The 21,455-nt window shown below is 36.3% G+C and overlaps 1 protein-coding gene across 1 annotated transcript; it reads right to left on the bottom strand.

The window, feature by feature from the left end:
• Nucleotides 1-16,972: 16,972 nt before the first annotated feature.
• Nucleotides 16,973-17,962, bottom strand: LOC116587159 (putative vomeronasal receptor-like protein 4). The gene is given in 3 exon segments (XM_032337897.1): nucleotides 16,973-17,073; nucleotides 17,076-17,370; nucleotides 17,372-17,962. Coding segments are annotated over 3 exon segments (987 nt in total).
• Nucleotides 17,963-21,455: the final 3,493 nt, after the last annotated feature.

The raw sequence follows: 21,455 nt of genomic DNA, 5'->3' as shown, positions 1-21,455 counted from the left end.
AGTGGTAGTAATACTCTCCTTCTTAAAACAGAAGAAACTGTGAGTGTGGTATTTATAGTTGCCTTCAAAATCTCATTCTTCTACATTATTAATCCTTATTTTTCCATTTCAGCTGGTGGAAGTATAAAAACATGAAATGCTACTAATTAGATTAAATTCCAAATAAGTATATATTATCTAAGTAAACTCAAGAAGGAATATATGAATAGACCTATAACAAGTAAAGAGAGTAAAGAATTGTTTTCACAGACATGAAGAGTGTCCAGACTTACGTAGATTTCCTCTTAAATTAATGAAACATTAGTTGTTTCTTCCTTTGCTTACTTATTTATTTATTTGAGAAAGAGAGAGTGTTGGGGGAGAAGCAGAGGGAGACGGACAAGCAGACCCCATGCTGAGCACAGAGCCTGACATGAGGCTGGATCTCAGGACCCTGAGATCATGGCTTAAGGCAAAATCAAGAGTCAGATGCTTAATCGACTCTTTCACAGGTGCCTCTATGAAATATTAAAAAAAAAATTTGAAAATAACAATCCTTTACAAATACTTTCAAAAGAAGAGAAATAGAAAATTGACCAATTCATTTACCAATACATTTTATGAAGCAATTTATTACCCAGAAAACAGAGCCAGACAAAACCATCATGAGTAAACTATAGACTATTATCTCTAATGAATATAGACACATAATTTAAAAATGTGCAAACTGAATCTACCAACATATAAAATAATTATACACTATGAATCAGAAAGGTTATATCTCAAACATAAATTTTGTTTAATTTTTTCTTTATTCCCAAATCAAGCAATGTAATGCAACATACTGACAGATTATAGAATTAAAAATAATTATTACAATAAATATGCAAAACACTTGAAAAAGCAAAGACCCAACTGAATAACTCTCAGCAAACTAAGAGTAGAAGAAAAATTTTTAGACTTACCAAAGAGCATCTATGAAAGATGTACAGCCAGTGTCACAGTTAATGGTGAATAACCAAGTATTTTATAGCCCATTGTTTGGGATTACAAAAAGAAAGTCCTGGCTGAGCCCAGCTGTGCACCGTCAGCCACCAACACATGCCAGGCCCAGCTGCATGCCCCAGCTGTCTTTACTCACCAAATTCAGCTGCATGGACCCCTGGCCGCCTTCTTGCACCACACCTATCCACGAAGTGCACAGCTGCAGCCACCCACCTCATCTAGCCACTTCATCATGCCCAGCCACATGACCCTTGGCCACTTAGTGCCCCACTTCAGCCTCACCACCTTGGTTGTCCAAGTGCACAGCCCCCAGTCACTACAGTATTTCAGGAAACCCAGCACAGGACTAGGGCAAATTTTAATAACACTGCTGCCCCTCTCCCAAGTTACCCAATGGGAATGCCACCATAAAGCTGGCCTGTGTGGGTCCTGGTAATAACACAGAAAGCAAGCACAGTCCTCAACAGGCAGAGTCAGGGCAGATAGCTACACTGAAAAGAAAAGTGAATCAGGCATAATATTAGGGTGTAAGCAACAAACATAATATACTCTCTTGAAATGTCAGATTCTGGTAAACAGGGAACAAAACAGTACAGGACCCCTTCATCATAAAGTCACTACTTTCAAGAGCAGAAGACACAGTTGACTTTTTTTTTTTTAAGCACAGAGAAACCGACACAGAGAGGCAGATGAAATGAGGAGACAGAAATTTACCCCAAATGAAAAAACAAAAAAACAGGACAAGGCCACAGCCAGAGATCTAAATGAAACAGATATAAGTAACATGCCTGATAAAGAATTTAAAGCAAGAATCATAAGGATACTCGCAGGACTTGAGAAAAGAATGGAAAACATGAGTGGGACCCTTAACACAGAGGTAAGGAATAGCATAATAGAGATAAAGGGCACAATATATGAAATGAGAAACATGCTTGATGGAATGAAAGGAAGGATGGAAGAAGCAGAGGAACAAATGAGTGACCTAGAAGACAGGTTAATAGAAAGTAATCAAGCTGAACAACAAGAAAGAAAGAAAAAAAGGAAGGAAGGTAGAAAGGAAGAAAGAAAGGGAGAGAGAGAGAAAGAAAGAAAGAATTATGCAAAGTGACAATAAACTTAGGGAACTCAGTGACTCCAGCAAATATAATAACAAGTGTATTATAGGAATGCCAGAAGGAGGAGAGAAAGATGGGGGGCAGAAAATTTATCTGAAGAAATAATAGTAGAAAATTTCCTTATCTAGGAAAGGAAGTAGATATTCAGATCCAGGACACAAGAGGGCCCCAAACAGAAACAACAAAAGCAAACAAACAACAAGATATGTTGTAATTAAATTTACAAGATATAGTAATAAAAACATCTCAAAAGCAGCAATACAAAAGAAGTAATTGACTTACCAGGAAAGGCCCACAGGCTAGCTGGAGATGTCTCAACAGAAACTTGGCAAGACAGAGGGAGTGTCATAATATATCCGAAGTGCTGAATGGGAGAAATCTGCAGCCAAGAATACTTTATCCAGCAAGGCTATCATTCAGAATAGAAGGAGAGATAAAGAGTTTCCCAGGAAAACAAAAACTAAAGAAGTTCATGACCCCTCAATCAGGCCTGCGAGAAATGTTAAGAGGACACCTTGAGTGATCAAAAGAGACCAAGAGTGACAAACAAGAAATGATCAGAGAAAATCTACAGAAACATTGACAAAATAGGTAATAAATTGGCAATAAATATATATCTATCAAAATTACTTTGAATATAAATGGACTTATATCTCCAATAAAAAATATAGGGTGTCAGAGTGGATAACAAAAAAAGACCCATCTATATGCTGCCTACCACAGACTCATTTTAGACTTGCATATTGAAAGTGAGGAGATGCAAAAATAATTATCAAGCAAAGGAACATCACAAGAAAGTCAGACTAGTGATATTTATATCTGACAAACAACTTCATTATTATTTTTTATTTTTATTTATTTTTTATTTAAATTCAATTAATTAACTTATAGTGTACTATTAGTTTCAGAGATAGTTTAAGGATTCATCAGTTGCGTATAACACCCAGTGCTTATTACATCAAGTGCCCTCCTGTATGCCCATCACCTAGTTACCCCATCCTCCACCATATCTCCCCTTCAGCAACCCTCAGTGAGAAACTGAAACAGTGTTTTAAAACAAACATTGTAACAAGATGAAAAGGGCCAATATAAAACAACAAAAGGGAAAAACCAGGAAGAAGATATAACCATTGTAAATGTGCACACAAAAGAGGAACAACAAAATATATAAAACAATAACAAAAATAAAGGAACTAGCTGATTACAAAATAATAATAGTAGGGGGATTTAACACCCCAATTACATCAATGAACACATCACTAAACAGAAAATATATAAGGAAACGATAGCTTTGAGTGACACACTGGCCCTAATGGATGTAACAAATTCAGAAAATTCATCTGAAAACAGCAGAATACACATCCTTTCAGTACACAAGGGACAATTTCCATAATAGATCACAGATTAAGTCACAAAATAGACTTCAACAAAGAAAAAAAGGTTTAAATTCATACCATGCATATATATTTTTTTAATTAAATGAAATTAAATTTTATGTTGTATTTTATTTAAATTCAGTTAGGCAATATATAGTATAACCTTAGTTTTTGGTATAGTGTTCAATGATTCATTACTTGCCTCCCAGTGCTTATCACATCACATGACCTTCTTAACATCCATCACCCAGTTACCCCATCTCCCCACCGACCTCCCTTTCCACAACCTTGTTTTTCCTGGAGTAAACAGTCTCTCATGGTTTTTCTCTCCCTATGATTTATTCCAGTTCAGCTTTTCCTCTCATCCCCAGTGATCCTCAGTGCTATTCCTTATAATCCAATCCATAGATGAGTGAGACTGTATGACAATTGTCTTTCTCTCCTTGGCTTATTTCACTTAGCATAATCCCCTCCAGTTCCATTCATGTTGATGTAAATGGTAGGTATTCATCCTTTCAGTAGGTTGAGTAATATTCAATTGCATATATGAACCACATCTTCTTTATCATTCATCTGTTGAAGGACATCTCAGCTCCTTCTACAGTTTGGCTATTGTCCACATTGCTGTTATAAACATTAGGGTGTAGGTGCCCCTTTGGATCACTAAATTGTGTATCTTTGGAGGTAAATACCTAGTAGTGCAATTGTTGGGTCATAAGGCAGCTTTATTTTTAATGTCTTGAGGAACCTCTATATTGTTTTCCAGAATGGCTGTACCAGCTTGCATTCCCACCAACAGTGTAAGAGGTTCCACTTCCTCCACATCCTCGCCAACATTTGTTGTTTCCTGTCTTGTTAATTTTAGCCATTCTCACTGGTGTGCAGAGGTATCTCATTGTGTTTTTTATTTGTATTTCCTGGATGCCAAAGTCCTTTGGAGCATTTTCTCATGTGCCTGTGCCATTTGTATGTCTTCTTTGGAGAAGTGTCTGTTCATATATTCTGTCCATTTATTGACTGAATTATTTCTGTTTTGGGTGTTGCGTTTGAGAAGTTCTTTAAAGATCTTGGATACCAGCCCTTTTATGTAATGTCATTTGCAAATATATTCTCCCATTTCAGGGGCTGCCTCTTAGTTTTGTTGACTGTTTGCTTTCCTGTGCAGAAGTTTTTATCTTGATTAAGAAAAATCATAATCTATCACATTGATTGATTTGCAAATTTTGAACCACCCTTGCATCCCAAGAATAAATCCCACCTGGTTGTGGTGAGTAATCATCTAATGTACTGTTGGATTCTATTGACTAGGATCATGTTGAGTATTTTACCATCCATGTTCATCAGGGATATTGGTCTATAATTTTCCTTTTTCTTTGTCTCGTTTTGGGTTCAGGATAATGCTGACCTCATAGAATGAGTTTTGAAGTTTTCCTTCTGCTTCTATTTTCTGGAACAGTGTAAGTAGAATAGGTATGATTTCTTCTTTAAATGTTTGTTAGAATTCCCTCAGGAAGCCATCTGGCTCTGGAGTCTTGTTTTGGGGGAGGTTTTTGACTACCACTTCAATTTCCTTGGTGGTTATTGGTCTGTTCATATTGTCTATTTCTTCCTCTTTCAGTCTTGGTAGTTTATAAATTTCCAGGGATGCACCCATTTCTTCCAGATTGCCTGGTTTCTTGGCATATAGTTACTGGTATTAAGTTCTAATAATCGTTTCTATTTCCTTGGTGTTGGTCATGATTTCTCCCCTTTCATTCATGATTTTATTAATTTAGTTCCTTTCCCTTGTCTTGATAAGTCTGGCCAGAGGTTTATCGATCTTATTTATTCTTTTTTTTTTTTCAGAGAAAAGATTTTGGTTCTGTTGGTCTTGTCTATTGTTCTTCTGGTTTCTATTTCATTGATTTCTGCTCTAAACTTTATTATTTCTCTTCTTCTGCTTGATTTGGGTTTTATTTGCTGTTCTTTCTCCAGCTCCTTTAGGTGTAAGGTTAGCTTGTGTAGTTGGGATTTTTCTAAAATTTTGAGAGAGGTTTGAATGGTTATGTACTTCCCTCTTAGGACCACCTTTGCAGCATCCTGTAGATTTTGAAATAATGTGTTTCATTCTCGTTAGTTTCAGTGAATCATTAAAGTTTTTCTTTAATTTCCTGATTGGCCCATTCACCCTTTAGCAGGATGCCCTTTAACTTCCAAGTGTTTGAGTTCCTTCCAAATTTTTCCTTGTGGTTGAGTTCCAGTTTCAATGCACTGTAGTCTGAAAAGATGTAGGAAAAAATCTCAATCTTCTAGTATCAGTTGAGACCTGATTTGCGACCCAGCATGTGGTCTATTCTGGAGAAAGTTCCATGTCCACTTGAGAAGAGTGAATATTCTGTCATTGTAGGATGAATGTTCTGTATATATCTGCAAAGTCCATCTGGTCCAATGTGTCATTCAAAGCTCTCATGTCTTTTTTTGATACCTGCATATATGATGTATGCATTGTTGTGAGTGGACTGTTGAAGGCTCCTGTAATTAATTTACTATTTTTAATGCTGTTTTACTTTGGTTATTACTTGGTTTACATAATTTACTGCTTCCAAGTTGGAGGCATAGATATTTAGAGTTGTTAGATTTTCTTGTTTGATAGATCCTTTAAGTATGCTATAGTGTTCCTTTACATCTCTTACTATAGTCTTTGGTTTAAAATCCAATTTTTCTGATAAGAATTTCTACCCCCCCCTTTCTTCTGAGGTCCATTATCATAGTAAATGAGTCTCCATTCCCTCACTTTCAGTCTGGAGGTGTCTTTATGTTCAAAATGAGACTCTTGTAGACAGCAATGGATTGGTCCTGCTTTTTTTTTATCCAGTCTAATAGCCTGTGTCTTTTGACTGGAGCATTCAGTCCCTTTATATTCAAGGAACTATTGAAAGATATGAATTTAGTGCCATTGAATTGCCTGCATCGTGGTTTCAATTTGTATTTCCTAAAATGTTTTTAAAGGTTTTTTATTTATATGATGCAGAGATAGAGAGTACAAGTAGGCAGAGCAACAGGCAGAGGGAGAGGGAGAAGCAGACTCCCTGCTAGCAGATAGCCCTCTATGGGGCTCGATCCCAGGACTTTGGGATCATGACCTGAGCTGAAGGTAGACGCTTAACCAACTGAGCCACCCAGAGCCCCTCAATTTGTATTTCCTTGATGCTAAGTGATGTGGAGCATTTTCTCAAGTATCTGTTGGCTATTTGCATATCTTCTTTGGAGAGATGTTTGTTCATGTCTTCTGCCCATTTCTTGACTGGATTATTTGGGTTTTGGGTGTTGAGTTTTATAAGCTCTTTGTAGATCTTGGATACTAGCCCTTTATCTAATATATCATTTGCAAATGTTGTCTCCCATTCCACAGGTTGCCATTTAGCTTTGTTGACTAATTCCTTTGCTTGCATTCATTACTTTCAATGATTTTATAAGTATCATGGCATCTGCAAATAGTGACAGTCTGACCACTTTCTAATATGAGTGTCTTTTATTTCTTTTACTTGTGTTATTGCTGTGGATAGAACTTTCTGTACCATGTTTAAGAAAAATGGTGAGAATGGACCTCATGGTCTTACTGTTGACCTTTGAGAGAAAGGCCTCAGTCTTTCCCCATTGAAGATCATATTTGCTGTGGGTTTTTTTTTTCAATATGTCCTTTATTATTTTGAGGAATGTTCCATCCAAACCTACTTTGTTGAGAGTTTTTTTTTTATATCATAAATATATGTGGACTGTCATCAAATACTTTTCCTGTATTTGTTGAAACGACCATACAACTTTTATGCTTTGTTTTGTTAATATGCTCTATTACACTGACTTGAGAATGTTATGTCATCCTTGGATCTATGGAATAAATCCCACTTGATCATGGTGAGGCATCATTTTTCAAAAGATTTTATTTATTTATTTGACAGACAGAGATCACAAGTAGGCAGAGAAGCAAGTGCGGGGGGAGGCAGAAGCAGAAGTCTCCCTGCAGAGCAGGGAGCCCAATGTGGGGCTCGATCCCAGGACCTTGGGATCATGACCTGAGCCGAAGGCAGAGGCTTTAACCCACTGAGCTACCCAGGCCCCCCAGTGAGGGATCTTTTTAATGGAAACAGCCCAACTATCCATCAATAGAAGAGTGAATAAAGAAGATGTAATATGTGTTTTCATATCACATCAAATACAAATCACTCAATAATAAAAAAAGGATAAAATTTTTCCATTTGTGACAACATGATGGATTAAGATGGTACTATGTTAAGTGTAATAAGTCAGACAAAGACAAATACCATATAATTTCACTTATATGTGGAATCTATAAAGCAACAAACAACCATCAAAAAGTAGAATCACACCTGTAAATACACAGAGAAAATTGATAGTTGCCAGTAAGGACATGGCTGAGGGATGAGCAAAATGGTTGAAGGGGAGTGGGAGAAATAAACTCCTAGTTATAAAATTCATGTCATGAGAATCAAATTTACAACATAAGGAGTATAGTCAATTGTATTTTAATAGTAGTTGTATGGTGACAGATGGTATCTACACTTGTGAGCATAGTGTAAAAACATATAGTTGTAAAATCACTATATTATACACCAGAAACTAAAGTAACATTGTCTATAAACTATATTCAAATAAAAAACTTTTTAAAAAATAATAAAATACTTGTTTATTCATGATTAAATATTACAATAGATGTGTGTTTCTTAGATGTGTTTTGGTAGATCTAAAAAGTTCCCTTTATACATCTAGTTATCTGAGGGGTTTTAAATTATCAGGTCTTTGGGTGTTGTATGTAAATGATGCATCACCAAATTATACATCTGAAACTAAAATTTCACTGTATGTTAACTTACTGGAATTTAAATACAACTTGGGGGAAAACATGAAATAAAATAAAAATAAAATTATTGGGTCTTTGTTTTGCCAAATGTTTTTTATATTTATGGAAATAATTATTTCTAGTCCTATAATTTCCTAATATATTTCATGACATTGATTTTTGGGTTAAGCCAAGTTTGCATTTGAAAGATAATTCTACATATTCAGAATGTGTAATTTTTTTTATACACTGGTGGACTCAGTTTGCAATTTTTTAAAAATATATGCGTCTATATTCATGAGATATGTAGTCTATAAATTGCTTCTGATGGTGTTGTTGGTTCTGTTATCTGGATAATAACTACCCTCATAAAATAAATTGGTAAATGAATTGGTAAATTTCCTAGTTTTTCCCCACTTTTGGAAGTGTTTCTGAAGGACCAGTAATTATTCCTTATTATACGTTTGATGACTTTTTCAGTGAACCTATAGGGGTCTGAGTTTTCCTTTATAGAATAATACATCTTTAAACTCTTTACTTGCTATTCATGTATTCTACCCCTTCTTGAGTTTACTTAGATTATTTATACCTATCTAGGAATTTAATTCTAATTGTTAGTATTCTATGTTTCTCAATTTCCATGCAAGTTGAGATGGAAAAATAAGGAATAATAATGTAGGAAAATGAAAATTTGGGGGCTATTTATGAGTACCCCATCACAGGTTAATCTGTTGAGCCACTGCAGGATAATATATCTATCACTGCTATAATACTACTTATATTTATTGTTTGGAACAAAGAAAGTACAGAATCAAAACAAATAAGGAAATGTATGATTTGATTTTGGATTTTATCAAGACTGGGGAGTAACTTCCCCTTCTCTTTTGCAACAATATTTAGGACACAAAAATGAATTTGAATACAATTATATAAAGTGACATATAAATAAAGAATAGCATTGTGATGCAAGAATTTTAAAAACTAGAATAGTTAATAATTACATATATGAGTTAGGCAATATCTAAATATATAGATATAGATAAAGACATATAGATATAATATCAAAGAGTTTAATGTATAAAACAAAATTTTATGTAAGACATTGAAATAATTACAATTATATTAAGAGATAACAAACTAATGAATTCTTTATAGAGTGATAAATAACTTTATTAGAATTAATTGTATTAGAAAGTTTATTAGAAAGTTTGAATAGTTCAGGAAACAGACAAATTGTCAGCATTTTGACAAGTAAAGAGAAGACACAGATTTTTCAAGTGGCAGAGCAGATCATTTCAATTAGCAGTATTTAGACCTAAAAAAAACCCATTAAATTCATTAAAGCATAAATTCTATATATGATATTTTCTGAGCACTGAAAAAATGACAATAGAAACTATAAATGTAAGTATAATCAACAGACAACATCTAGTTAAATGCATATTTGTAAAAGAAATTTTGCAAAGCTACAGGTACAAAATTCAAACTGAGATTACATCTACAAGGTCCTGGATATACTGCAAAGGGAGCAGGGCAAGTAGAGCAAAAAGGACTAAAATCATTAAAATAATTCTACCAACATTCTAATTCTACCATCAGTAAAGCATTGCTATGCACAAACTAACCATTGATACTGAAGGATTATAGCATCAGAAATTTCTGTAAAACATGTAAATAAATTCAAGTATGAGTAAAATAATCACATCCTAAAAATAATTTTGTTAAATAGTAATATAGTGGGTAAAGGGAATGATCCAAATACATTAAATGGAAACTTCTCATAAGATGCAGTTGTCTGCCTCAAAATATCTATGTGAAATATTCCCCTCATTTGTACAATGTGGGTATCTGTGGTTCTAGTAAAAAGCACATTGAATTCAAAAACTTATTTTATTGTAGACAACTAAAAATACTCAAGAGTTATAAGAATATTTAAGATGTCCAACAGAGCCAGAGAAAAAACATGTAAGAGCATTCCAGGTCCTGAAGTAAGTCAAAAGAAGGATGTAAAGAAGTAATCAAAGTAAAAAGTCTGTCCACATATTGACTCATCAAAGCCTGTGTGGGTACTCCAGGACAATTGGAATAAACAAAGAAAGAAAATGACTAAAGACATCTCAAATTTCACAACAAAACTGTGAAAGGTAGAACACATAAATAAATAAGCTAATGAGTGGAGAGTCGGAAGAATTTATGTGTCACATAATATAGATATCAGCAGTATGTTTACAATGTTTAAGTAAAGCCAATGGAAAACAAAAGAAATCAAAGTACTGTGGAAAGAGTAAGAAACTCGAAACACTTGTCAAGAATATTTGGAAAAGAGGAGGAGTCAAGATGGCGGAGAAGTAGCAGGCTGAGACTACTTCAGCGAGCCGGAGATCAGCTAGATAGCTTATCTAAAGATTGCAAACACCTGAAAATCCATCGGCAGATCGAAGAGAAGAACAGCAATTCTGGAAACAGAAAAACAACCACTTTCTGAAAGGTAGGACCGGTGGAGAAGTGAATCCAAAGCAACGGGAAGATAGACCCTGGGGGGAGGGGCCGACTCCCGGCAAGCGGCGGAGCAACGGAGCACAAAATCGGGACTATCAAAAGTCTGTTCTGCTGAGGGACATCGCTCCAGAGGCTAAACCGGGGCGAAGCCCATGCGGGGTCAGCGTGGCCTCAGGTCCCGCAGGGTCACAGAAGGATCGGGGGTGTCTGAGTGTCGCAGAGCTTGCGGGTATTGGAACGGGAAAGCCAGCTACAGAGACAGAGCCAACAGTAAGCTCACAGCTCGGTGTTACCTTGAACCAGTCGCAGGCTCGGTGAGCTCAGAGCACGGCCGGAGGTCAGGCAGACGGGAGTAACTGGGCGCTGTTCTCTGAGGGCGCACTGAGGAGTGGGGCCCTGGGCTCTCGGCGCCTCCAGGCCGGAGACCAGGAGGCTGCCATTTGTATTTCCGTCCTCGTCCTCCGGAACTCTAAGGAAAGCGCACAGGGAACAAAAGCTCCTGAAAGCAAACCCGAGCGGATTACTCAGCTGGTAAGGGTGGTGCAATTCCGCCTGGGGCAAAGACACTTGAAAATCACTACAAAGGCCCCTCCCCCAGAAGATCAACAAGAAATCCAGCCGAGACCAAGTTCACCTACCAAGGAGTGCGGTTTCAATACCAAGGAGAGCAGCAGAATTCCAGAGGAGAAGAAAGCAAAGCACGGAACTCATGGCTTTTTCCCTGTGATTTTTTTTAGTCTTGCAGTTAATTTAATTTTTTTCGTTTTCATTTTTTGTTTCTTTTCACGCCTTCTGGTAAAAATTTTTTTTTTACATTTACCTTTTTCTTTTTTAACGTTTTTTAACTAGTTTATCTAATATATATATTTTTTCTTTTTTATATTTTTCTTATTTGTTTTCTTTTTTTTAAATTCTTTTATTTTCTTTTTTTTATTTTATTTTCTTTCTTCCTTTTTGAACCTCTTTTTATCCCCTTTCTCCCCCCTCACGATTTGGGATCTCTTTTAATTTGGTTAAAGCATATTTTCCTATGGTTGTTGCCACCCTTTTAGTATTTTACTTGCTCCTTCATATACTCTTATCTGGACAAAATGACAAGACGGAAAAATTCAACACAAAAAAAAGAACAAGAGGCAGTACCGAAGGCTAGGGACCTAATCAATACAGACATTGGTAATATGTCAGATCTAGAGTTCAGAATGACAATTCTCAAGGTTCTAGCCGGGCTCGAAAAAGGCATGGAAGATATTAGAGAAACCCTCTCGAGAGATATAAAAGCCCTTTCTGGAGAAATAAAAGAACTAAAATGTAACCAAGTTGAAATCAAAAAAGCTATTAATGAGGTTCAATCAAAAATGGAGGCTCTCACTGCTAGGATAAATGAGGCGGAAGAAAGAATTAGTGATATAGAAGACCAAATGACAGAGAACAAAGAAGCTGAGCAAAAGAGGGACAAACAGCTACTGGACCACGTGGGGAGAATTCGAGAGATAAGTGACACCACAAGACGAAACAACATTAGAATAATTGGGATTCCAGAAGAAGAAGAAAGAGAGAGGGGAGCAGAAGGTATACTGGAGAGAATTATTGGGGAGAATTTCCCCAATATGGCAAAGGGAACGAGCATCAAAATTCAGGAGGTTCAGAGAACGCCCCTCAAAATCAATAAGAATAGGCCCACACCCCGTCACCTAATAGTAAAATTTACAAGTCTCAGTGACAAAGAGAAAATCCTGAAAGCAGCCCGGGAAAAGAAGTCTGTAACGTACAATGGTAAAAATATTAGATTGGCAGCTGACTTATCCACAGAGACCTGGCAGGCCAGAAAGAGCTGGCATGATATTTTCAGAGCACGAAACGAGAAAAACATGCAGCCAAGAATACTATATCCAGCTAGGCTATCATTGAAAATAGAAGGAGAGATTAAAAGCTTCCAGGACAAACAAAAACTGAAAGAATTTGCAAACACCAAACCAGCTCTACAGGAAATATTGAAAGGGGTCTTCTAAGCAAAGAGAGAGCCTACAAGTGGTAGATCAGAAAGGAAAGGGACCATATACAGTGACAGTCACCTTACAGGCAATACAATGGCACTAAATTCATATCTCTCAATAGTTACCCTGAATGTTAATGGGCTAAATTCCCCTGTCAAAAGGCACAGGGTATCAGAATGGATAAAAAAACAAAACCCATCTATATGTTGCCTCCAAGAAACTCATTTTAAGCCCGAAGACACCTCCAGATTTAAAGTGAGGGGGTAGAAAAGAAATCATAAAAAAAGAGCAGAAATCAATGAAATAGAAACCAAAAAAACAATAGAAAAAATCAACGAAACTAGGAGCTGGTTCTTGAAAGAATTAATAAAATTGATAAACCCCTGGCCCGACTTATCAAAAAGAAAAGAGAAAGGACCCAAATAAATAAAATCATGAACGAAAGAGGAAAGATCACAACTAACACCAAAGAAATACAAACTATTATAAGAACATACTATGAGCAACTCTACACCAATAAATTTGACAATCTGGAAGAAATGGATGCATTCCTAGAAACATATAAACTACCACAACTGAACCAGGAAGAAATAGAAAGCCTGAACAGACCCATAACCAGTAAGGAGATTGAAACAGTCATTAAAAATCTCCAAACAAACAAAAAGCCCAGGGCCAGACGGCTTCCCGGGGGAATTCTACCAAACATTTAAAGAAGAACTAATTCCTATTCTCCTGAAACTGTTCCAAAAAATAGAAATGGAAGGAAAACTTCCAAACTCATTTTATGAGGCTAGCATCACCTTGATCCCAAAACCAGACAAGGATCCCATCAAAAAAGAGAGCTATAGACCAATATCCTTGATGAACACAGATGCGAAAATTCTCACCAAAATACTAGCCAATAGGATTCAACAGTACATTAAAAGGATTATTCACCACGACCAAGTGGGATTTATTCCAGGGCTGCAAGGTTGGTTCAACATCCGCAAATCAGTCAATGTGATACAACACATAAATAAAAGAAAGAACAAGAACCATAGGATACTCTCAATAGATGCTGAAAAAGCATTTGACAAAGTACAGCATCCCTTCCTGATCAAAACTCTTCAAAGTGTAGGGATAGAGGGCACATACCTCAACATCATCAAAGCCATCTATGAAAAACCCACCGCAAATATCATTCTCAATGGAGAAAAACTGAAAGCTTTTCCGCTAAGGTCAGGAACACGGCAGGGATGTCCATTATCACCACTGCTATTCAACATAGTACTAGAGGTCCTAGCCTCAGCAATCAGACAACAAAAGGAAATTAAAGGCATCCAAATCGGCAAAGAAGAAGTCAAATTATCACTCTTCGCAGATGATATGATACTACATGTGGAAAACCCAAAAGACTCCACTCCAAAACTGCTAGAACTTATACAGGAATTCAGTAAAGTGTCAGGATATAAAATCAATGCACAGAAATCAGTTGCATTTCTCTACACCAACAGCAAGACAGAAGAAAGAGAAATTAAGGAGTCAATCCCATTTACAATTGCACCCAAAGCCATAAGATACCTAGGAATAAACCTAACCAAAGAGGCACAGAATCTATACTCAGAAAACTATAAAGTACTCATGAAAGAAATTGAGGAAGACACAAAGAAATGGAAAAATGTTCCATGCTCCTGGATTAGAAGAATAAATATTGTGAAAATGTCTATGCTACCTAAAGCAATCTACACATTTAATGCAATTCCTATCAAAGTACCATCCATCTTTTTCAAAGAAATGGAACAAATAATTCTAAAATTTATATGGATCCAGAAAAGACCTCGAATAGCCAAAGGGATATTGAAAAAGAAAGTCAACGTTGGTGGCATCACAATTCCGGACTTCAAGCTCTATTACAAAGCTGTCATCATCAAGACAGCATGGTACTGGCACAAAAACAGACACATAGATCAATGTAACGGAATAGAGAGCCCAGAAATAGACCCTCAACTCTAAGGTCAACTAATCTTCGACAAAGTAGGAAAGAATGTCCAGTGGAAAAAAGACAGCCTCTTCAATAAATGGTGCTGGGAAAATTGGACAGCCACATGCAGAAAAATGAAATTGGACCATTTCCTTACACCACACACAAAAATAGACTCAAAATGGATGAAGGACCTCAATGTGCGAAAGGAATCCATCAAAATCCTTGAGGAGAACACAGGCAGCAACCTCTTCGACCTCAGCCACAGCAACATCTTCCTAGGAACAACGCCAAAGGCAAGGGAAGCAAGGGCAAAAATGAACTATTGGGATTTCATCAAGATCAAAAGCTTTTGCACAGCAAAGGAAACAGTTAACAAAATCAAAAGACAACTGACAGAATGGGAGAAGATACTTGCAAACGACATATCAGATAAAGGACTAGTGTTCAGAATCTATAAAGAACTTAGCAAACTCAACACCCAAAGAACAAATAATCCAATTAAGAAGTGGGCAGAGGACATGAACAGACATTTCTGCAAAGAAGACATCCAGATGGCCAACAGACACATGAAAAAGTGCTCCATATCACTCAGCATCAGGGAAATACAAATCAAAACCACAATGAGATATCACCTCACACCAGTCAGAATGGCTAAAATAAACAAGTCAGGAAATGACAGATACTGGTGAGGATGCGGAGAAAGGGGAACCCTCCTACACTCTTGGTGGGAATGCAAGCTGGTGCAGCCACTCTGGAAAACAGCATGGAGGTTCCTCAAAATGTTGAAAATAGAACTGCCGTATGACCCAGCAATTGCACTATTGGGTATTTACCCTAAGGATACAAACGTAGTGATCCAAAGGGGCACATGCACCCGAATGTTTATAGCAGCAATGTCCACAATAGCCAAACTATGGAAAGAACCTAGATGTCCATCAACAGATGAATGGATCAAGAAGATGTGGTATATATACACAATGGAATACTATGCAGCCATCAAAAGAAATGAAATCTTGCCATTTGCGACAACATGGATGGAACTAGAGTGTATCATGCTTAGTGAAATAAGTCAAGCAGAGAAAGACAACTATCATATGATCTCCCTGATATGAGGAAGTGGTGATGCAACATGGGGGCTTAAGTGGGTAGGAGAAGAATAAATGAAACAAGATGGGATTGGGAGGGAGACAAACCATAAGTGACTCTTAATCTCACAAAACAAACTGAGGGTTGCTGGGGGAAGGGGTTTGGGAGAAGGGGGTGGGATTATGGACATTGGGGAGGGTATGTGCTTTGGTGAGTGCTGTGAAGTGTGTAAACCTGGTGATTCACAGACCTGTACCCCTGGGGATAAAAATATGTTTATAAAAAATAAAAAATTAAAAAAAAAAGAATATTTGGAACAGAGCCTAATAGAATTAAACTATTGAATTTTTTTAAAAAATAACACTAAATTTAATACACAATATTTTGGTGAAATATAAAATTAGTCTGAATTGATGAGAGGATATATAAACTAGAAGATTGAGCAGAAATATTGCAACTTGAGGACATAAAGAGAGAGGTGGTTATGGAAAAAAGTAGTCACTAAGGATATATGAAATAGAATAAGAAGAAATATAATCATTTAATTGTTTTACTAGTGTATACAAAAAAAGAAATTAAATAGATGATGATAAACAAATTTCTAATTTTATAATTAGAGAAGGAACTTACAAATCAGAAATGCATTGTAACAAAAATGGGCAAAATAAAATACTCACCAGAAACAAAAATTGCATAAAACAAAAGAAAAAGAAAAATTTAAAGCACTGAGAAAAAGAGAAAAAAAAGTTAAAAGTAGTGAAAGATAAACTAGAGAAAAGTGAAAGCAAAATCTCTACAGCCTTTCTAGAAGACAGAGCAGAGAGAAATAAACACACATCTTGAGAGAAATTGTTGCTCAGGCTTAAGTTGGATACTTAGCTTAATATCTTGAAATAAAAAGAGTAAATTTAATTAAAAAGAATTGATTGGGTTACAAAGGGAAGCTACTTTATAATTTTTTGGAATAGAAATAAAATTTTCCTTCACAAAGTTTGAGAAAGAGAATGAGACGAAAGAACTTGTAAGCACACGGAAGGTCCTTGGCAACATAGGTTTCAAAAATATTTAGGTAAAGTATAATGTTATACATTTTAAACATTATATAAATAAATTAAGTGTCATTTGAATAAAAGGAAAAAGAGTTTTTGGATAATTATTTCATGATTAACTTGTTTAAAATTGATTGTGAGTTTGCTACATTTTTGCAACATATTTTTATCCTTCTATCAGAACAAATTAATACCAAAGAACTGACAGTGGCATAAACATTGCTCAAAAGCTTCTGGAAGTCTAGTATAAGAGGGCCATATGCCCATAATAGGATTATAGGTGATGAGATGATGAAGTCCACCCAGTAGACAACCACAAAGAAACTCACCAACAGGACAGTGCGGGTGGCCCTTTTCTCTGGAGATGCTCTTGAAGAGAAACTGGTGCTGTGAAGGTGCTGGCAACGCCTCTGATGTATGGTCAAATGAGTCACCGTGTATGCACTTGAGACCAGAGAACAGCATGACTCCAACGAAGTAGACATCCCTGGATAATGTCAAAGTGAAAAGCAGTGCCCTGATGGTGGGGGCTATGGAGGAAAGTGAGCAGTATTTACTGACATTCAGTAGGTTGTCGTTGGTTGTATTAGAAGATGCAACAGTATAAAAGATGGAGTTCACACTGAGAGACAAACTGAGAAACCATAAGATGACAAAGGAATGGAAGATGTAATGTGTGCATTTATGTTTAAATCTGCCCAACCAGGAAGTGCTGGGGCTGATGATGATGGCCTGGATTATGCTCAGGAGGCAGGTGGTACAGATGGAGAGACCCCTCATCACTCTGCTCATGTAGAATAAAACCTTACATTTGAAATCATTCAGAAAGTTTGGTGATTCAAACAGCTCTGTAGGCAACAAAAATAGTATAATGAAGAGTTTCATTATGTGGACAAGGGCCAAGTGACAGATGATTAGGTCAGTGGGTTTAGGCCTCTGATCCAGAAGGAACATGAAGATTTGGAAGAGAAGGAGGAAGGTGTTGGCTAAGATTCCAGTGTCAAGTTGTAAAAATTGACATATTTTAATAGTAAAGTGCATAGAAAATGCAATTACCATAGTGGAAAAGAAGTGTATTTTGTACATCTGAAAAAATATAGACCCCATATTATCCATGATATTTATTTTGTAGTCAAAATCATCGTCATCATCACAATTTTTATATCTCCTAAATAATCCGTAAACCTACATTGTATAAAGTCTTAGAAATAAAGTCCATCTATCTATTAAGAGATCTCACACAATGTATCCACAATCATGCCAGAATAATGTACCCATTTCCCATACTTCTGCGGTACATGCATTTCTCCTCCTTTATCTCTTTCTCCCTTTTTTTTTATTAAAAGATTTTATTTATTTATTTGACACACAGAGAGTGATCACAAGTAGGCAGAGAGGCAGTCAGAGAGAGGGGGAAGCAGGCTCCCTGCCGAGCAGAGAGCCCGATGTGGGGCTCGATCCCAGGACCCTAGGACCATGACCTGAGCTGAAGACAGAGGCTAGAGCCCACTGAGCCACCCAGGCGCCCCACTTTCTCCTTTTTCTTCTTCTCCCCCAATCCTTCTTCTTTCTCCTTCTCCCTTTCTCTTCTTCTCCTTCATCTTCTACTTCTCCTCCTCCTCTTCCTCCTCCTCCTTCTCCTTCTTCTCCTTCTCCTCCTCCTCCTTCTTCTCCTCCTTCTTCTTTTTCCGTTACTGTTCTGTGTTACCCTGTCTCAGCACCAATGATAGTAATGGCCATACAAAAACTTAAATGTGTTTGTACAGTTGAACTGAAGTAAATTTTATGCTACGGGGGAATGAATCACCAAAATAGACAATTAAGCAAAAATAATGTCCAGGTGAGTCTTCCAAAACATATTGTTGACACTTGTTCTTCTTCCTCCTTTTTCCGCATTTAGGGATTACATTGGGTTTATCCTGATAACTCAACATAATCTTGTACTTTAAAATGAAATCATTACTAATCTTCATTCTATCTACAGCCTTCATTTCCATTGCTGTATAGCCTACTACATTATATTGAGGGTCTGAAGATTTGGATCTCAACATCCTGGGTATAGGGATAATTATTTTTTGCCATAAATTCTATAGTAAAAATTTATTCAACATGAACTTGGCTCACTCCCCGTTATTTTCAATCACAGATATCCCTTCCATAATCTCTATATCAGGAGGGAATTGCTAAATAGCAACTCTCAATTTTAAAGAGAACAAATGCACAATTCATTTCATGATATACACAAAGTTGTATCAAAATATTCATATGGTGATCTTTCTTATGTGGCTTTAATACAAGGATACCTTCCAATGTCATTAAAAATGCTTATTACTGTATGGTAACTAACATAACATAATAAAAATTCTTTTTTTAAAAAAGATTTTTATTTATTTATTTGACACAGAGAGAGATCACTAGTAAGCAGAGAGGCAGGCAGAGAGAGAGGGGGAAGAAGGTTCTCCACCAAGCAAAGAGCCCGATGTGGGGCTCAATCCCAGGACCCTGGGATCATGACCTGAGCCAAAGGCAGAGGCTTTAACCCACTGAGCCACCCAGGTTCCCCCATAATAAAAAAAAATACTTACATCTCCAATAGAAAATATATTTCTCTTCAGGTCTGATCAGAATATTTCCAGGATCAGAACACTTTGTAAAATGTCATTGAATAGTTTTACAATTATTTTACCATGTTATTTGTTCTGGATGCAGGCATAGTCCTTTTATCCAGTTAATTTGATACAGGGCTTAGAAAATTTTTCTTTCTTATTTATTTTTCTTATTTATCCTCCTGAGCAGAAAGAGTGTTCACTTTTTTTATGTGAAGAAATTTTGACAGGTTATGTTGTTGGCTCAAACTCAGAATATTATTGCTGAGTTTACTCTATAATTACCTGATATATGTGATTTTATAGAGGAGACATGGTATATTTGATCAAATGAACTGTAACTATTTTTTCATGTGTTTAATCTTTTATATGTCAAATTTCTCTCCAATGCCAGAACCAAAAAATTAATAGTGGCCACCAACATATATCTGTAACAAAAGCACATTTGGGTCCTGCTATCATGCTGGACCCTAGAGAAATACTAAAATAATATTGACTTAAAGGCACAATGCTATTCAAAATTTAAGAATCACCAGTAAAACAACATTTGGGCGTTGGCCAGTAGTATATGTGTAATATTTAAAGATTTTATATGTAAATCATTAAAAAAATAAAACGTATCATAGGCAGTCTCCCAAAGAAAGATAATAAGATATATTCAGTACAACAACAGAGATAACAACTTTAATATTTTCATTTACTTTCCTATGGGATAGATGGTTGACCACCTCTAATTCATGCCCACTCTCTCTAAATGACAGTTACATACTGAAGAAGCATTTCTGCTGGATTGACAAATAATGCTTTTTTCCAATGATACTCTTAAGGACATTGTACTGAGCCTGAACAAGAAAGCACCATATTTCCCATAGATTCAAGTTGACAAATAAAGTGAAAGAATTAAACTCAATTAAATTTGAATTTCAGGAAAATCATGAATATTTTAGCATATGTATGTCCCAACTATCACATACACATATTACATGCAAGTATGCAAATATTGAATAAGTTACTTTAAAAAGTTAGGTTGTTTTCTAAATTTTAAACTTCTCTCCATCCTGTATTCACATTTTTGTGAATCTGGTGACCCTCCCATGGACAAATCATAGGATTTTTTAAAACATGGTGCATACCTGAAAAATGGAATATAAAAAAAAAAAACACAGAAGTCATTATAGGCTAATAAGAATGGGAAGGAGAATTTGATCTTAGGTGAAATCCTAAAAACATAAATCAGAATGCCCATCTCAGCCCTTACTCTGAGAAGAGACAATCAGGTTGTCTTGGGGCTGAGGTTGAAGCCCTTGAGCAGTCTCAGAAGGCATATAATGCAGATAAAGTTTCTTCTCATTATTATGCCTTACTTGAGGTCATTTGGAGCATGTAAGCCCAATTTAGAGAGAGAGAGAGAGAGAAAGAGATGGGAGAGAGAGAGCATGAGATGGGGGGGGTCAGGGGGAGATGCAAATTCCCTGCTGATAGGGGAGCTCGACATGGGACTCAGTCCTGGGACTCCAAGAACATAACCTGAGCCAAAGGCAGTCACTTAACCAATTGAGCCACCTAGCTGTCCCTAGAGTATTATTTAATAAATTATGTAATTTTCATCAGTTTTTTGCACACTGCCTGATGTATATATTTAATGGTATAATCTATATGGCAAAATCCCATCCTGCCTCCTGTATTATTAGTGTACTACTCAATAACATTATATTCCTCATTAACCTTACTATATTCTATAGAAAGTTTTGTAATACATGACTAGTTAATAGCATAAAGTCATTGTACTAATTCCAAGTGACAAGGTGCAGGTAAGTTGGTTGGTTCAGTGGCAATAGTGTCATCATGAGAAACACAGCTGGCAGTTTCAAAAAGGAAAAAGTCTTTATAACTAAATCAATTCCATGAAAATTCCTTTGAAAAAGGGACAAACACCAAAAGAACAA

The sequence above is a fragment of the Mustela erminea genome, chromosome 3, assembly GCF_009829155.1.
Source record: "Mustela erminea isolate mMusErm1 chromosome 3, mMusErm1.Pri, whole genome shotgun sequence".
Taxonomy (NCBI): domain Eukaryota; kingdom Metazoa; phylum Chordata; class Mammalia; order Carnivora; family Mustelidae; genus Mustela; species Mustela erminea.
This window is presented reverse-complemented; position numbering and strand designations above follow the sequence as displayed.